The sequence below is a fragment of the Alligator sinensis genome, unplaced genomic scaffold, assembly GCF_000455745.1.
Source record: "Alligator sinensis unplaced genomic scaffold, ASM45574v1 scaffold379_1, whole genome shotgun sequence".
In the NCBI taxonomy this organism is placed as follows: Eukaryota; Metazoa; Chordata; order Crocodylia; family Alligatoridae; genus Alligator; species Alligator sinensis.
The window spans coordinates 2,779,209-2,798,025 of record NW_005842001.1 but is presented as its reverse complement, the minus strand read 5'-3'; the positions used below and the strand labels follow the sequence as shown (position 1 = coordinate 2,798,025).

Below are 18,817 nucleotides of genomic sequence, written 5' to 3'. Positions count from 1 at the left end.
CCTAAACTTCCAATTAATTACTGTGCACTGACATCTCTTTTTAAATCTGACTTGTTCTTTCAATAACACATTGCAGAATAAAATACATAACGCCCAATCCTGCAGACAAATAAGGTGACAGCACTGAAATGTGTATGCTTACCTAGCCTGAGAACATCAACCCACTGCCTGCCTTTCTGCTAACGCAACAGCCATTTATCAGCTCACATAAAGTGATCAGTTAAGTGAATTAAAGGCCATTTCCCCATAGCTGCTATGAATTACCAGAAAACCCAGTCTCATGAGGGACTGGAATTGTTTCCACTCGCTGCTCCGTTTCTGCAGGCGGCAGACATCTGGACGCATCGCAGCCTGGGTGAAGATTCTAGCACTGCACTGATTTCTCATCTACCCCTGCCTACACTGCTGCCAATCTTCCCTGCTCTGGCAGTGCTGAGCTGGTGCTGCTGGAGCTGAGATAGAGAAGCCCCTGTTTCAATCAGGGATTCAGAGCAGCAGAAACATGACAGCAAATGGAGTGAATGATTAGAAAATGCCTTTCACTTGTCTTTTTTCCTCTGCCCATCTCAGTTTTTTTCCTCTCTGTCTCATGATATTGCTTCCCCAGTTTCTCTAAGCTCTGGCTCTGTTATCCAGACCTATTATTATTCAAAGAAGGCAAGACCACAGTTACTGAGGGTATTTATATAACTTCACAGGTGAGGCTATAGGCAGATCATTGGAAACTGCAACAGGATCTTATTTATGTTGCATTAGGAATGACAGGTTTTTAGTACTGATGAGGGAAGTCATAAAGTGGCAAAGCCATGGATGGGAAAGGCCGGAGGCCTAGCATGAAAAAGACCACTTCAAAAGATCAGCTGTTCACTCTGCTCATCTAAACCCATATGGAAAGAGCAAGAATATCTGAGTTCTGCAAGGTTAGAACTTTTCCACGAACTGCAAGCAAATATTGAAAGGCAAACGTGCGTGTGTGAAACAGCCTGGGGGGGAGAATGGCACCTGCTCCCAAACATAAATCTGAGTGAGAAAACAGGCACGAGGGGAATTCCAAGTTACGAAATACTCCAGAGGGGCCATGTCTTTGTGGCATCTTTCAAGGCCACTACTGACTGAGGCAGCATGCATGAAACACCATCTATTTGCATGGGTTGGGCACTAGAACATAGATAGGAATTTCCCATTCATAGCTGGAGATGCCAGCTATTTATTGCATTATTGCAAACAAGAGTCTTGCATCTACTGAAGCTGAGTGAGATCACAATGAAGGCCCCTACTTTAAGAACTGATCCTTCCCATACCACAATGCTGCTTCCAATATAAGCTTTTGCAGGCAAAACTGAAATTAAACCCCAATTAAAGGGAGAGAGGAAACTGACCATTATAAAAGAGAGAAAGATCTGCTCCACATTTCTGACTTAATGAAATTAAGACAGAGAAGGCACCAGTCTGGCCTGTAAACTCATGAAAAACTATGATCCTGTTTATACCAAGGTTTTTTGGTATAAGGGTAGCTAGAGACAGAAAAAAAGGCCATGTAGGGGCACTGCATCAATGCAAGACCCTATACATTAACAAAACAAGCTGCCACTATTCCACATTTCTACCATAAGAGTTTGCATTTGATGCAGTTGCATCTGTGAAAATTCTCTTAACTTCTACAAGCCGTGTGTTACTTGCAGTTACAGAAGGAAACTATGGGCACCTATACAGCACATCAGAGCAGCCTTGCTGCTCGTGTAATTACAGCACATAGGAACAGACTCAATTAATCGAGTCTGTTCAACTGTAGCAATTACCATACTCCAGCATCTTGTGCACCAGTGTCCCCATGATGAGCTTTAGTTAAAGTTAGGGTTACCATATTTCCGGTTCCGAAAAAGAGGACACCTGTCTGGGGGACACCTCATTCCCAACCTGCAGCCCCCCCATCTCGGTTGTTGCCCCTCACTCTCAAACCGCAGACCCATGGCCCTGTTGGTGCCCCTCACTCGCAAACCGCAGATCCCTCACCCCTCCAGGCTATGCTGGTGCTCCTCACTCCCAACCCACAGCCCTGCAATTCCTGCTATTGATCCTCACTCCTGACTCGCATCCCCCTGTCCCTGCTGGTGCCCCTCACTCCCAACCTGCAGACCCCTATGCCCCCCAGCTCTGTTGGAGGGGTCCCCCAGCTACTCCGTTCCAACCAGGCCAGAGCGCAGCAGCTCCAATTCATGCAGGTGGTGGCAGTGAGTCCAGCCCGCGTGTGGGAAGAGGGGATACCTATGGCATTCCCCACCCTGGGCTGGAAGTCCAGCGCTACACCAGGCAGCCCAGCCGCTGCCCCTTCCCCCCACCCCCCCCACTCCAAGCAGCGTCCCCCATCCAGCCTGGGCTGCGAGCATAGGCACCAGCCCCAGTGCCATCGGCCCAGCCATGGAGCTCCCTGCTGCCCTCAAGGGGCATCCACCCCCACACTCTGCTGCAACCCCGGCACCCAGACAGCTTCCCCCAAAGCTGGCAGGCACCACCCCCACCACACACCCATCCCCTCTACACACCCTTGACACAGACACACAGCGCCCCCCCAGTCCCCCAGACAGTCCCCAAGTCCTGTCCCTCCAACCCCTGCACCCCCTACAAACATACCTGCATCTAGCTGCTGATGCTGCTCCCATAGCCCTGCCTGGCTGCATGCTGGCCATGTGTGTGTGCCCACTACCTCCAATCGCCGCCGCGCCCCCCGCCCCGGCTGCTGCCAGCAGAGCAGAGCAAAATCCTGGGCATTGGTTCATATTTCAAAAAAAACACTCAGACAGAGATTGGAGGGTCCAAAAAGAGGACGTCTGAGAAAACCTGGATATATGGTAACCCTAGTTAAAGTGTTCCCGCTGCCATTTTTACGTGTGGGAATGCTGATACGCAAAATGATCTGGGCACTTTAATTAGAGCAGCTCTCAGAACCGCTGTAATTAAAGCGCCCCTCCTCCCCCACTCCCGGAGCACGTGAATAAATGTCCTATGACAAGAGCCTTAAATGGTGCAAGTCTGTGAGTGGATGACTGCTGGACTCCATACGCATGACCTTTTTAAGTGCTTGTGATGAACGTTCAATTGTGTAGTTAGCATACATTTAAAAGAATCCATAATGGAGCTACAGCAATTTACACTTGCTGAAGATCAAGCCCTACAACTGGACTGAATTGAAGTCCACCTGCAAATAATAAGATGCTCACATCTGTCTTGCATATTCACTGTAAAGACTTGACCTTAGTAATTTCTGCCTGGGGGAATGGAGGGGAACAGGGGAAAAGAAAAAAAAAAAAAAGCTACAACAAGGTCCTAGAACACAGTTATTTTACAGTTATATTTGTTCCCTTCCAGCAGTTGGGGTGCACAAGGGAAAACTACCTCACACTGCTAGAATTTCTATCACCAATACCAGTTAACTGGTTATTCCTTTATTTTAAGTGGTAGAGGCTTGTGTTCAGGTATGGAAAATCCAAGGTTCAATCTCTGCTGCAACAATTAGTTACTTTATATAGAGAAAAAAAATCTAAATTCTCTTTATCATAGGAATATTTTCTTTGATACTATTATAATCTTTGATCCTCTTTGGTCCTTCACACTTCTCTTAGCAAATAAATCTCTGTCCTGTTTTTAATGCAAAAATTCTATAGCAATTCTTGCACCTGTTTATTTTATTTTCAGAAGATAGGGCCCTTGGACCAAATTCTAATCTCAGTTACATGATACCCATCGATTTAAGAGTTTCCCCATGTTCCAGAACAGAATCTGATTCTGTTTCAAACATTGCTGGGGAGACGGATAAAGGTAAGTGGCACCTATGATTGTTGGCTACATCCCTGTAGGACAGAGTCCCAGGAATGAAGTTACAGCATTTTCTATGTCCCTGGGACATCATTTGAACTTCAACTGCATCGAATCAAAGGGCTACAGCTTTAAGTGTCACCAAATCCTTTTAAAATTAATAAATTGAGATTTGGTTTTTTTACACAATAGAGAAGAGAGGTAAGACAACCTCAATTAAGCAGGTTTTAGGCAGTTCTTTCCTAAGCTAATAGTGAAATGTGCACTCACCTGCACCACCAAAGCAAAAATTTCAAATATTTTCCAAATGTTTATTTGAAGCTAATTAATTGAAGGAAGAGCCAGGACTCAGTCCTTCACCCTGGTATTCCTGGGCACTTCTTTCCGGCTACATTTATGGCCAATCCCAATGAGCACCAGTAGAGGTCATGCAGGGGTACGTTTGGTTCTTTCTGTGGCGCTACTTTCTTTCCGTCTTCCCTATGGCCTTTTGGGGCCACATCTTCCCATTCCTTGGGACGATGCATGCCACTCTCACTGACATTTTTCTCCCATACACATCTCCTTGATCAGAAGTACAGGCCAATAATTTCGGATGAATGCAGGCTTGACATTATTCCATCCTGAAGAGATCATTCCTACACTAATGAATTCATATTCTGAGCACAACACTCTCAGAGAGATATAGAAGAGATGAGAGGGAAGTCTGAAATCAGAATCACCACAGAAATGACCAGGGGCTCCTATACACATGCAGGGAGTCTGCTCCGACACACTGGAAACCTACTGCATCAGGAAAATGAATGCGTTCCAGCAGACTCTAGCGTCACGTGTATCGGCGTCCCCCACGCTGAAAAATGGTGGCAGGGCGCTTTGAACTAAAGCTCATTTGATGAGCTTTAAATCAAAGCACCCTGCCATCATTTTTTCAGTGAGGGGACGCTGATGCATGTGACGCTCGGGCGCTTTTAATTAGCACAGCTTGCTAATTAAAAAGTGTCCCCTCTCGCCCCCCATGTGCCTCCTGGAGATGTGTGAAAATGCCCTAGGTGCTGAAGAAGGCGGCACAAATTTCTAAAGCTAGCTAAAGGTTTTATTTCTACTCATAACAGCGAGACCGGTGCATCTCAGTCTCAAGAGATAAATACACACAGGTTTGTTAACTGATGGCTAAGCGGGATATAGTAGCTCTCTCTGGCTATCTGACAAGTATAGGGACCAAGGATGGCAGTTCTCAGACCATGGTCTGTAGACTATTGGTTGTCCATAAAGTTCTTGTAGCGGCCTGCTGTCATCCTCATTGTTCTAGCAGCTAAACTACACTAAGGCTTGCAGATGTAAAAAAACCCCAAAACAACAGAAAAACAAAACAAAAACAAAAACCAGCGCTTTACCGTTAAACTTAGCACACCTGCGCGCTGAGCCCAGCGCATACCCAGAAAAGGCATTGTATTAGTTTGACCTGGCTTGCCCAACATCTATATAAATCGGATGCTTCAGTAAGGCTTTTTGGTGCTTTTATCTAAGAGCTGATTTAGTCAACTATTAGATAAAAGCGCCAAAAAACCTGCCTGAAGTGTGCAATCTATACAGATGGTATGGAGCTGGGTCAAATGGAAGTGCTGCTTCTTCTAGTACAATGGGGTTTTTTTCCCTGCATGTGTCAGCAGCCTAAAAGACTGCTAATGGCACTCGGACCTTTTCTGCTGATACTTTTCTATGCAGGTATTTCCTGTCATTACCAAAGGAAGGCTGTGAGATTGTGGATAGAAGGCCAAGTGGTCTTGAAAAGGCTTACTACTAAGGCATGGTTGATATTATGAGAAAGTTCAAGAATGGCTGGTTTAGGACCATCCAATGAGGAGAACATACAAGTAATGAGATGAAACCAAAACAAGGAAAAGCCTAGTATGGTTCTCAGGAAGAATTTCCTGTTGATGAGTTCTACTAGGACCAGGGCAGAAGGACAGAAGAAATCCATTTAATCTTTGGAACCCTAATTGGCCTTTCATAATCTCCAATTAATAAAGCTATATCATATAAACCTTGCACGTCTGGAATCTGACTACAGCATTCTTCTAGGTCGATCCCCTGGTGCTGCTCTGACTTCCAGCCGACTCATTCATTTATGCAGTTGACCTGGTGGATGGGGTTTTATTATGCATTTGGACTTTCTCTAGTAACATTGTGATAGGTCTGGCACTACAAGACAAGATGACTTTGAAGCCACCCAAAAGCCAAAGACAAAGTGCGTTTATTTGTCCTGGATGTTCCACCGAGTCTTAAAGACCAATTTTATATGAGTAAAAATTTGCAGCAGCAAATCCATCAGTTGCCTGCATCTTCAATCAATTTCACTTCCCTGCATCATACAAGAGTCATTTGCATGCACCTGACCCAGTTCTCTCAATCAAATATTGCTCTCAGTTAATCACCATAAATCAAGAATAACGTGACTGGAGGTGGTGTTAAGCTGGCATAAGCAAGTGAAGAGTCAGGTCTTAAGCAAGAATATACTGCTGCAGCTGAAATATTTGGATTTAATTCAATGTTTAAGTTAACAAAAGAAATTGCTAACCTAGATCAACCCAATGATCAGCCCAACAGCCTAGTATCCTGTTTCATACAGAAGTCAGGGTCAGATACTTCAGAAGAAGATACAAACAACTTTGCAGTAGGCAGCTACAGAATAACCTGCTTTAGGGAAATTTTCCTTCTTAGCCTTACTAGTTTGATGTGGGCCTGTGCCCTGAAGTATAAGGGTTTATTTTCTTCCACCAAAGTACACCTTATTTTAAAATCCTTAGTACAATATCTCTAGATTTCTTGCTAGCCATATTAATGACATCCAGTAAGTAGACCACTTATACACTGAACAACCAACCCTTGGCATATAGGCAAATACATGTCCAAAATACTGATTCAAACGGTGCCACTTGGAGAAAACCAATGTGCAACTGCAAGCTCCCATATCATGGGACTAAGTACCTTTCTGCACACTCTAGCCACACGTGCATTTTTGTGGGTATTTCCATTGCACTCGCATTTCCAAATATGACTAACAGAAACGTATAAAGCAGCAGTACCAGCAATCTAGCAATGGCTAGATGTTTTCACTATCATGCTCTTATTTAGCAAGTTGAGAGAAGACTCCTGAAAAAGGAAGCTGGTACTCAAAATATCAGCCAAGAACACAACATGCACTATCAGGTAGTAGGTTAGCAACTGCTCACTGCACAGCTTCTTGCTCCTGTCATGCCAGACCATGAGCTGCATCAAAAGGCTGAGTGTAAGGTCTCAGACAGGAGAGAAGCCCAGCAACATGCTGTTCTTTGTAAAACTCTACAGCAATTTTATTTAAGATCATGGAACAAAATGTGATATTGCCATCTGAATCTGTCTTGGGCTGAGGACACTATTCAGTTTCAGTTGCATTTTCTTCTCTTCTGCTGTGTAACATGGCAAAAATAGCTTAAAGGCCTCTCACTCGCTCTCTCTCCTCCCCCCACTCCCCCCCATCCCTTTGGCACAGAATATATTTCCCTTTTATTTTAAAACCTAACATTTCATAGCAACATATTATGTGAAAGGGAAGAAAGAAGAGCCTGGGGGGGACAGTCATGTGGAACAAAGGCATTAGTTTCAAATGTTGGATGCAGTGATAATTACTTTTTAATGATGAGAAAGACTGGAAAGAGAAAAATGGCTGATATCTCCAGAGCCAAGTGCATACTATAGGCTTTATCCTGCAAGGTACTCAGTGCCTTAGCTCCCAGTGAAATCAGCTTCTCACAGAATGGAGCCCCCTGGAACTTTTCCAAGAGCTCTAAACTCAAACCTTGTTTGGGGAAGAGGAGAGGAGAGGGAACAATTTGCTTCAATTTGAAGGGAATATATTAATACACTAGCAAGTATTGTATTCATTACAAGATTTCAGCTAATCTGGTGTCTGCTTTTATTCTTCTGTTGTTCCATTCCTCTAGTGCTTGCAGCAACATCAATTTACAATGGCAGCACTGGCTTTCCTTATGATAGTCCTTAGATTATCATTTACTGCTGCAGTGGATTTTTTGTTTCTTTTTTTGCCCAATTTATCTCTCTTTTCAAAGCCACTCTTTTGACTGTCAATGGTACAGAGCAAAAAACAACCCTGACCTACAATTTATCGAGTGCAGAACATTCTGCACACTAACGATGTTACAGACCTACATATTTACCAGACTGAAAAATGCTCAGCTTGTGATTTGCCCCTCTGCTGTTTTTAGCCCTGAAGGAAGTTAACAGAACTGCCTTGAAGAAGAACCACTCGCTGCTCTAACATGGCACAATCAGTTGCTTGAAATTCTTTCATGTCTAAGCTTCTAGCCTACGGTATATTGAATAGAAACCTAGAAAGTAGACAGAGATTTAGGTTAAATATATCAGATGTGCTGTCTGATTCAAATTAATGCAGTGGATGCCCTGGTCATTCATTTGCTGCAAGTTCCCCCACCCCACAAGACCTACCAGTGACCTCTGAAAAGCTCATTTGATTGCATTTAATGCATGAACCCTTAAATGAGGCTGCCAGGATGACTTTGGGATGAAATGGATTATGGGCTTCTTGGTACAAAGCCAAATCACAAAAGGTAAAAAAAAACAAACAGGAAACTAATGGCAGGTAGGTTCAAAACAAAATTAAGTGCTTCATGCATGGTGAGTATTTGGTCTGTGGGGATTTGCAGATACACAGAGCCACAGAGACATATACTGCAGCTGGATTCAGAGTGGGGTAGAGTTCTATGATCAATAGTGGCTGTAGTTAGTACATAAGACAAGGGTAACTAAATGTCATACCGAGGGATGTAAACGGATTATTAGAGAAATCAGGAGACAATTTGCTCCTCCCCCTTCCATGCACCTAAGTGCAGTTGGCAAAGACTGAAATTCAAAGAGAGGTGAAGAACACTGCATGTGTGGGGCTGGGGGGTGTGGGTTTGAGTTTTCTTGTGGGTTTATACATATCAAGCATAGGCTACTGCAAAGGGATGGATAATGAGCTTGATGCATCACTGTTATGTCTGGCATGGCAAAATTTAGGTTTCCATCAAAGGTGAGAGATGTAGTGCAACCAATGCCTCTGCAGTAAGGCATTTTTGTTGTTATTTCTTTCCCTTATGGAGTATGTGGATGTGGGCTGGGAAGTGAAGGCATGAGGGGATGCCCTCCTTGGTTTGAGACAGGGCAGTGGGGAAGAAGGTGTGCTTTTGAGTATTAGGCTTTTGGGAGCACTGTTTTTATCTCATTATTTTAATATCTTTTTCTATTTCTGTATATTTTTTGTCTTATTGTAAGCTGTCCTGAGCCTCTTTTGAGAAAAGCGGCATGTATGTCACATAAATAAAACCTAAACCTGATGAAAGCTTCTGTGGACTCTTTTCAAGTCATTGTAATAAAGGGCTCATTATATTATTATATTTTTTATATTATTATTGCATTATCTATGGAGAAGATAGAAAGTACTTCAACATCATAGAGGAGGGTGGTTTAAGGACATATATGGAACAGATGAACAGGCTTTTTGTTCAGTGTAACAAAGCATTTGGGTTTATGCATGAGTTTAGAAAATAGTCTTTTAAAAAACAGATGGAGAACAGTATCTCAGTGATTGCTACACATAAAACATTACGGCAGCATTAAAAGTCCCCTTGCATGACCCAGATCAATTACCTCCTCCAGCCTTCGTCTTTGCTCCTTCTGCTCCTCAATCCGTTTCTGCCGCTCTGCCAGGAGTTGCCTCTTGTGCTCTTCATTCTCTCGCTGCTGCTGTTCTAGCTGCTGCCGGCGCAAGGCCTCTGAGCGCTCCTTATTTGCTAGTTGAAGCCTCAAGAAATCCCGTCTCAGGGTTGATTCTCCAGGCAGATTGAGGATGGAGCTTAATGGGGAAGAACAAGTTGGAAAGCCTGTTTTTAAGCCTCTGATGACAGTAAAAGGGAAAATTCTGCACTTTTCTCTCAGTTTAGCTCCCTTTCCCTTTTGGCTTTGTACTTCACCAGTGAAAGCATTTGGTTAAAACAGGGTGGACAGGAGAGTGCTGAGACAATAACTGGTAGAGGAAAGGAGAAGATTACAATAAGAGGTGGGGAGGGCAGCTTAAATTCATCCCTCATTGCTCTTCAGTCTCACTGTCTTTGCAGTGATCCAAGAGAAAACAAACTTTTTGTGAGGGACCATCCTTGCATTTGTGGCTTAGTTCACACAAGAGAATACAGAGGAATCTTGCCCCGTTCACAAGCTCAATAATAACTTAATTCTTTAAGGTCCTTCCCCCCAGAAAGACTCTTAAGTCAAAGTCCCTAATGTTAAAGTGGCAAGTACTGTATTTAGTAGTTCACAAAACAGACGTAGTGTGAAATACTGAAAATTATTAAAATACTATCTCAGAGAAATAACGGAATAAACTGCTACTAATTACAGTGGAATGGAAGACTTATTACAATGGAATAACCTGATACTAATTACTAATTTAAAAAAAAAATCAAAGAAAGTTCTACTGCTATCATGCTTGAGGAAGCAATCAACAGTTTCAGAGTGAAAAACTAAAATATAATTATGAAACTATACATGGAAATCAAGAGGCACATTTTCAGGAACTGTCTTGAGACAGCACCTACAATTTTTCCACATCTGAGTTCTCACACCCATGGTTTTCTCACATCAAAATTATTGCATATGTAAGCATTTGAGGGATGGCAAAATTCTTTTGCACATGTAAATTCACTAGCTCAACAACCTGGGGAGTTACTCTGACAACCTGATTTGTTTATGCAAATATTTGTATATATAGTTTTGGACTATTTAAAACAGCATAGATGCAATTTTAGAGGCTTGATTCAAATAAGCATATGGAAATATCATTTATTTATTGACAATCATTGGTAGTGAGCAGATAAAAGGTCTTGCATGCTAGTGAGCGAAACTGCTGATACAACCTTAACCATTTGGCAAAAGTGAAGTATGAGGCATGCCTTGAAGCTGACAAGTTATACACTTGTCTGTACCATTACATGGAAGCACAAAATACACAACCATGGTCATTCCTCCACGTTTATATATTTTTAAATAAGAGCATAATAAAATATCAACCAAATAATAAATACAATTTAAACCCAGAATACACAGCTGCCAAGCAGTAAACAATTTAGTATGTGGGACCACCCTTTTCCTGTGGTTTTAATAGGCCATACTGCAAACCACACAAAAAATGAGGCATCACTTTTCAGCTTTTTGGCTGAGGTGATTTACAGCTTGAATTCAATATCCATTCATCATATTGGTGGGACTATGTCTTGCCCTTGCAAAGGCTGGATTCAATGATCAAACTGGTCTTTTCCACCACTGGCCCATATGATCTACAATCCTAACTAATTTTACACAGTCAGTGAGATAAAAGGGCAGAAATGAACATTTGATTTTTACCTGGGCTCGCCAGAGTCATTTTCTTCTTCTTCCTCTTCACTTCCACTGTACTCGTACTCTGTCTCATCTAGGAATATAACTGAATGTCAGTTCCCTTTACTGGAATCATTCATTTTTCTGTGGGTTGAAGACCCAGGGCTCTGGTGTGAGAACCAAAACTTAGGTGGAGAACCAATGTTCTCAAGTTTCCCCCCCAACAAGGTCTGACTCTGAATGCAGACTAGAAAAGCAAGAGGATGCAGGTCACAAGCACAGTGCACCCCGTTCTGCCCATGCACACAGCAGCCAACAAGTGGTGTCCATCTAGTACAGGGGTAGGCAACGTTTTTTGGTCAGTGCCGAAAAACACCACAATGCCTGCCTTGGAAGGTGCCAGAGTGCCAGCATGGCAGAAAAACAAAATGAGGGCAAAAGGTACGTGGCAGGATGCCCTGCTTGTGCCCCTTGCCCCCCAACCAAAGCCCCTGCCACCCCTTGCCCCCACATCCAAAGCTGTTGCCCCACAGCCCTACTGCTCCTTGTCCCCTGCCCAAAGCCCCTTGTCCCCCACCCAAAGCTGCTACCCCACAGCCCGGGCTCTAGCTGCTGGAGACTGGGCTGCTCCCAGCAGGGCTTGTAGCATCCCAGCTGCCTGCTTGGAGCAGCCCGGGATCCCGGCTGGCAGCAGCTCCCCAGAGCCGGGGCCGGCTGCAGCCAGGAGGCTCCAAACAGCTGTGCCGGGCTCCACACCAGCACATCCAGGCGCACCTTGGAGCGGGTGGTGGGGGCGGGGCCTGAGGCAGCACATTCCTGGTCTCTCTTCTGCTCCCAGCACGGAGGTGATGAGACCGGTGCAGCTGTCTGTAGCCAGCCTGGGCTCTGGGCAGCTGCAGCAAACAAGCTACAAACAGCTGCGCCAGGCTCATCATCTCCGTGCCAGGAGCGGGGGAAGAGACCAGGGCTGTGCTGCCTCAGGCCCCGACCCCACTGCCCACTCCAAGGCGTGCCTGCACGTGCCGGTGCGGAGCCGATGCCGGAGCCCGGCACAGCTGTTTGGAGCCTCCCAACTGCAGCTGGCCCCGGCTCTGGGGAGCTGCTGCCAGCCGGGATCCTGGGCTGCTCTGGGCAGGCACCTGGGACGCTGCAAGCCCTGCTGGGAGCAGCCCGGGCTCCGTCGCTGGCAGCAGCTTCCCGGAGCCGGGGCTGGCCACGGCATGCCAAGCAAAATGGCCTTGCATGCCACACGGCATGTGTGCCAGGGGTTGCCGACTCCTGATCTAGTATCTGTTGGGAATTTACTTGCACAATGGGATGAGTTAAGGGTGAAGTTCAGTCATAAATTCTGGGTGCAGCATGCCAGCGTCAATATGCTATGTGGCTTTACCCTGACAGAGCAAAGGCACTGATTTCCATATAGAAACTGCCAATCCCCTTTGCTAATCTAAAAATATATCACTAAATATATCAAATGTATAAAGTACAATCTTTGTAGCTCATTTGCATGAACAAGCTAAGTGTACTGGAAGACTTTAGAGCAATAAGATTTTAAAATTTAGATTTCAGTCCTGTTTGAAGGCATAAGCTTCCTTCTTCCTACATATATATGCCCCATCCCTCCCAGCTAGGCTGAGGGGTAAGTAATCTGACAGAATGAGTAAAACTGGCATCCAAGCCAGGGGAGAATCCAGAGACAGAAGTCAGGAGCTGAGCTAAGGGTCAGGAACAGGAGGGTCCAAGAGGAAAAACAGGCTGAGGGTTAAGATCCAGAAATCATTGTGAAGATAGTGCTGCAGTCCAGGAGAACGCAAGAAACTGAGATTTCTGGGTAGGAACAGAAGCTGGGCTAGGACAAGAACAGGGAGCAAGACTGAAGCATGGTCTGAGTACAGGTTGACTGGTTCAGGAGTGATGCATATCGCGCAGCTGCCCGGGTAGTCTGCAAGTCCGAATGGGTATGCTACAGACAAGACAGATAATCAGGTAGTCTGCTCCATCCCAGCTGGGGCTAACTGGGGCTTCAGGGTGACTAGTTCTGAGCGGACTTGTCTCCACACTAGATGGGAGACAACCTTTACACTCTCAACATCCATATCAATATTTCATTGGCAATGAAGGCATCTATATAAATACCTGATTACAATGCTGTACTACATAAGGCGATTCCTTTATTAGATGAAGATAATTATAGCAAAAGAAAGGTTATATACTGGATGCAAAGGCTATGTGTATCCAGTTACTTTCCATCTCTAGGGTACAACCTTCATCTGCCAGACGCATTTAATACTTAACTAGAGCCTAGTTTTATTGTTTTGATTTTACCAAAATATATAACAAAGCACTGGATTTATGCATGGAAAAGCCAATATTGTTAACTAAAAAATTCAGCGATATTGTATTATGTTAATTGGCTGAATTCTACAAAGTTTCAGTTAATAAAAAAAATATATGATATTTGATTTTTGGTGCAATAGCAATATATTCCTTTAACAAGCTTAGTTAGATATCAGATCTCCAAACATTTCCACAAATTTATAGCTGTAACAGAAATCACACTCAGGCCTTGCCTAACTGTGGCTTGAACACTTACGTAACTGACTTCGGTAACTCCTGAAACTAATTTCAGGCTTAGAATGCCTACTTTGCTTAAAACAGCAAGGAATTATTTTAATGACCTTTAAAATCCATATTTACTCAAACATAGAATGAGCCCCCCCAATAATTTTTCAGGTATAGAGAATCTCCTTATTGGAAGGTTGCCTTGAATTTGTCTCCTTCCCACTGCTACAGCAAAGAAAATAAATTGCCAGGCAGAAGCAGAAGAGGGGGGGGGGGGGGGGGGGGGGGGGGGGGGGTTAGGTACTCCCTTTGCCCTCTACCTCTTCCCCCTGCAACCCTTTCTTCCCCTCTACACATGGAAGTGAAGCCCAAATTTGAAAGCAATGACCTTGAATTTAAACATAAACAGACTTTTAAGAATTACTTGGGTATCTACTTATATCCAGGCAGTCCTCGACTTACAACGTTTCAAGTTACAACATTTCACGCTTACAACGTTTATAAAGTGACACCCTGTTTGAACTTCATGATGCCAGTTTCAACTTTACAACGTTTGATCCGATGTGACGCCATGCCAGTGAACAAGTTTGCTGCGTTGCTCATCTCCCTGGAGAACATCTGTTCAAACTTACTTGGACGCTTTCTTTAAGAAAGTGGAGAAGACTCCAGAAAAACCTGCAGCCGAAACTCCTGAGAAGACTCCAGCCAAGAACCCTTCAAAAAGTCCAACTAAGAGCCCTTCAAAAAGTCCAGCAAAGTCACCTCAAAGAAGTCCTTCCAAATCAATATGATTGCTATTTACAATATAAATACATTAATGTAGCTATATTACTCATCTATAATTGATAGAGTACAAAATTTTGGGTAATGGGTATTGGGCCTTGGTTTAGGAACCAATCCCCCATTTATAACATTGTTTCTTATGAGAAAATTGAGTCCGAGTTACAACGTTTCGACTTAAGAAGCGGTTTTCAGGAACCAATTGTGTTGTAAGTCCGAGGACTGCCTGTATGGTACAGACTATGCGTGATAGTAGTCCAACACCAAAAGACTCATGATTTACCACATAGTTCATTGAGCTGGGCCCCACCAGTCAAAAGCAGACACAGTGACCCCACAGGTCAGCATTGCTCAGTATGTGCGTGTACTTCAGATACCCCCCACAAAGGATCCGTGTGCTAATTAGCCCCTCACTCATGACTGGAACCAGGTGTTCATGTCACGAATCCAGGGATCCTCCAAAAATGTATATGCAGATGAAGTGTAAGGTAACCTGGTCCAACTTCATCTCATGGAGATCAGGGCAACAAAAACTATATGCAACAGGCTGAGAGAAGATTCTGGGTGAACTGTTTGGGCACCTGTTTGTCACACATTTAAGGCTGGTGAAAAACAGGAATCATTGGACATGGGAGAGAAAGGCACATCTCAGTTGCGGGAGTGAAGAGGAAGTCAAAACGTATGAAATATTTTGGCTCACCATAACTTGAAAGAGTCAGTGCCAAGGGGGACTGTGTGTAATGGGCACTACCATACATCTTATTGAGGTGGGCGGCACTAATCTATCCTTGGGGTAGGTTCCCATTAGCATCCTTGCCCAATACGGCTCATGTGTTATACAGTCATGCTCAGTGTTGACTATGTTTAATCAACTTCATAGATGGTTTCCATTACTGACCACATGCTGCTTTTGGCAGCAGCTTAATGACAGCCAATGTATTTAATGAGGTTTCGTTGTATGCAAATGTGAGACAAGAGACTTCTCCTGTGCTGATTAGACAAAAAATGTCATTTTGCATTTGAGTAAATATGGTACATCCCGTTTAACATCAAGTACAGGGTCTACACTGGAGGGCTGCACCCACTTAATTGAGTCAGCTCCCCACTCAGCTGCGTTAAGTTGATCTAGTTAAACTGGAGCTCAGACTGCAAGCAGACAGGTTCCAAGTAGTACAATCTTAAAAGCAACTCAGCAAGGCTCTGTGGGCACAGACTTAGGACCTCTACTCAAACAGTTAGTAGAGAGGCAACCGATATATCTGTGCACATCGCAGGGGTTTTCAACCTTTTTGGATCAGTGTACCCCCGGCAGCCAGACATGGAGCAGTGTACCCCCGGCAGCCAGACACCTGGCCTATCGGATCGGTACTGATAAAAGGGGAAATGACATTATTGGCTGTCTGCTTTTTTTGGCCATTGTAGCTGGTAATGTTTACCAATAATTATGCCTTCTGGCCAGGGCCCTGGACACCACTCTGCTCTGCTGCCTTTCCCTCAGGAGTCCCACACTAGCTGCATGCCCCTGCCTGCTCAACAACAGTGGGGGTAGTGAGGTGCACCCCACACTGCCAGGCAGGCAAGGGGTGCACGGCCAACACAGGGCTCCTGGGGCAAGAACAGCAGGGTGGAAAGCCTTGAGTTTACAGTGGGCAGCCTGCAACCAACCTTGGCCTGCTCAGCTCTGCTCCACTTAAAAGGAGTCAGCACAGCGGCAGCAGTGCTTGAACTAAAGCTCAATCAACAAGCTTTAGTTCAAGCACCCCTGCTGCCATTTTTAAGTGCTGCGGCACTGATACACGTGATGCAGGAGGCTGCTGGAGCACACCCAAAAAAAGGGTTTATTTATGTCAGTACTTTAAAATGCACATTAAAGTAAATCAGTTATCAGATCGGCATGGACCGATATGGCTGATTAATAATCAGCTATTGTTATCAGCCACGAAAATCTTTTATTGATGCACCCATAACAGTTCGCTTCAGTGATGGAACTCCAGCTACCTTGAGCGAGAACAGCCACACAGTGAAACAATACTTGGGCTCCACAAACTGACTGGATTAGCAGACAGCAGGTTGTTTTACCTTTAGCTGTTGCATCCCCACAGCATTACAGGCCCAAGGGAGCATCAGCAGCACCTCTGATAGGTGACCTGGCTGGAACTTAACACTATACAACCTGAGACAGATTTCTGTCCGAGTGAGAGTCAAGTTGGGGCAAGACTTGCACTGATGCTGCTATGGAAATAAGCTATAGACTGGAAGCTTTTTGGGGGACAGAATTTCTCTTCTGGGCTTTTTTGTTTCTATTCTTTTTCCCATGCGCTTTTACAGTGTTTAACCTGTAGGGGGGTGGAGGGGGAAGAGCTGGGTTGCTATTGATGTTCTCAGCTCTATATCATACATAATAAATCCATAATCCTGCATTGCTACTAACCTTTCTCTCCACGCTTCTTTTTAGTCCTGTCAATATGGTCCTTGAGCTGGATGCGAACCTGCCTTTCATTAGGCTGATCTCGGATGAATGGATGTTTCATCAGCTGTTCAGTTGTTGGCCTCTGACTGTGGTTCTTCACGAGGCAGCTTTCAATGAATGACTGGAATTTCTTAGACCTACCAAGAGAGAAGAATGCACAGAAAAAGTGTTGTACACAGGGGGCCGGAATTACACTAAAGTGGGGAAAAAAGGAGAGTATCAGGACTATCAGGGTAATTAAAAGGATCCTGTCAGCTTGAATTTTTTTGCACCTGACTAATTTTCAATACACCCTTTAAACGATGAGTGCTGACAGATACACAGGCCCCCCACTCTAACTCACAGCACTTTACATAAAGTGCCGTGAGTTAGAATGACACCCCCCCCCCCACCCCACCTTTTGGGGGGGGGGGGGAATTCAAACTCCACTTTGGAGCCTACCAAGCCCCACTCCCCACGCCCCCTGGGCTGCATCAGCCCAGCCCCAATTTCATGATTGCTTGACCGTAGGGAACAGAAGTTCCTTAACATGCTCCAAAGTGGAGCACCTTCAACTAATCCCTCATTTGATGAGGTTAATTTGTCATGTGATTAGCCACTTTTAAAGCACTCTGCAGTCATGTGTCATGGCAGGACTGTAGAGTGTTTTCAGGGGGCTGATCACATGACCAATATAACTTCTGTCTGTCCCCAGTGTTGCCTGAAATTCTTCTTTCTGCTCTTTAGTGGAAGTTACTTGGAGGCATTTGAGCAAGACTACCACATGTCATTCCTCAGTCTCCTCTCAACTTCACTTCCTGTGCACACTCTTGCCACCTGCCACCTGCCTCTCCAATTTCAGCTTTGTAGGTGACCAGTAAATACCTTTTCCAAAAGCCTGGAGAATGGAACCCACCACTGACTTTCCAGTCAAACTGACTGTATACAACGGGTTGTAAAAAGCATCAAACAAAAGATCTGTAGAAAATCAGGGCCATAACGTCTGAAGTCACCTAGTTCAACCCCCAACTTCAGACAGGATCATCCCTGTGTAATCCATCCCAGTCAAATGTCTGTCTGACCGGTTTTTCAAAAGTTTCCCACAATGGGGATTCCACAAGTTCCCTAAATAATCTGTTCCAGTATTTAACCTTCCTTCTTAGACTGTTCTTTCTAATACCCAACCTACAGTCCTTTTGCAAAGAAACACTTCACCTTATTTAACCTCCCAATGTTCAGGGGTTGCAATAGTAGGTACGACATTTTTAGGTGCAGCTATACTTTTCTAATGGACTATTTCCTCTTTAACTCTATTTTACAATGATGGTACATTTTATTTAAGGTAACATATTCCTGGGTAAGTGGTTGCTTACATGTTACCAACTGATATTATGTGGATCTTTAATTGTTTTTTAGTTGTGTAGAATCTCTTAGTAATTCTTGTTTTTCTTAGCTATTTCACTCTCATAGTGTGCTTAGACCTACAGGGCATCACTGCTTAGCGATAGTATGTTCATGAAATGTGCTGTACCAGCAAGTATGTTTCAACCTTTGGGTGCTCACAGATCAAAATGAATGGCATGTCACTCTAGGAGTACTGGTTGGATGGAAAAGTTAAGCGAAGTCATCTGTTCTCCCTTGCCTGCCTTCCTACAAACAGTTAAACTAAACCCCAGCCAAAGCAATTCCACCCAAATCTTAGTAAACAAATTTCTCTTGGCTTCAGATTTTGCATATCAAAAGTTGGCCTGGAACAATTTTTGCCACATTGTAAACCCAAGA

The 18,817-nt window shown here is 44.3% G+C and overlaps 1 protein-coding gene across 7 annotated transcripts in view; it reads right to left on the bottom strand.

Annotated features, from left to right (window-relative positions):
• TNIK (TRAF2 and NCK interacting kinase) overlaps positions 1 to 18,817 on the bottom strand; it is a 326,733-nt gene that overhangs the window by 75,644 nt on the left and 232,272 nt on the right. For all 7 annotated transcript variants that reach the window (XM_025201756.1, XM_025201754.1, XM_025201757.1 and 4 more), the window contains exons 10-12: positions 17,018 to 17,193; positions 11,272 to 11,338; positions 9,523 to 9,727 (exon numbers count right to left, since the gene is read on the bottom strand). In XM_025201756.1, coding sequence (XP_025057541.1) covers positions 9,523 to 9,727; positions 11,272 to 11,338; positions 17,018 to 17,193 — 448 coding nt within the window. The remainder of the gene's footprint in view (positions 1 to 9,522; positions 9,728 to 11,271; positions 11,339 to 17,017; positions 17,194 to 18,817) is intronic.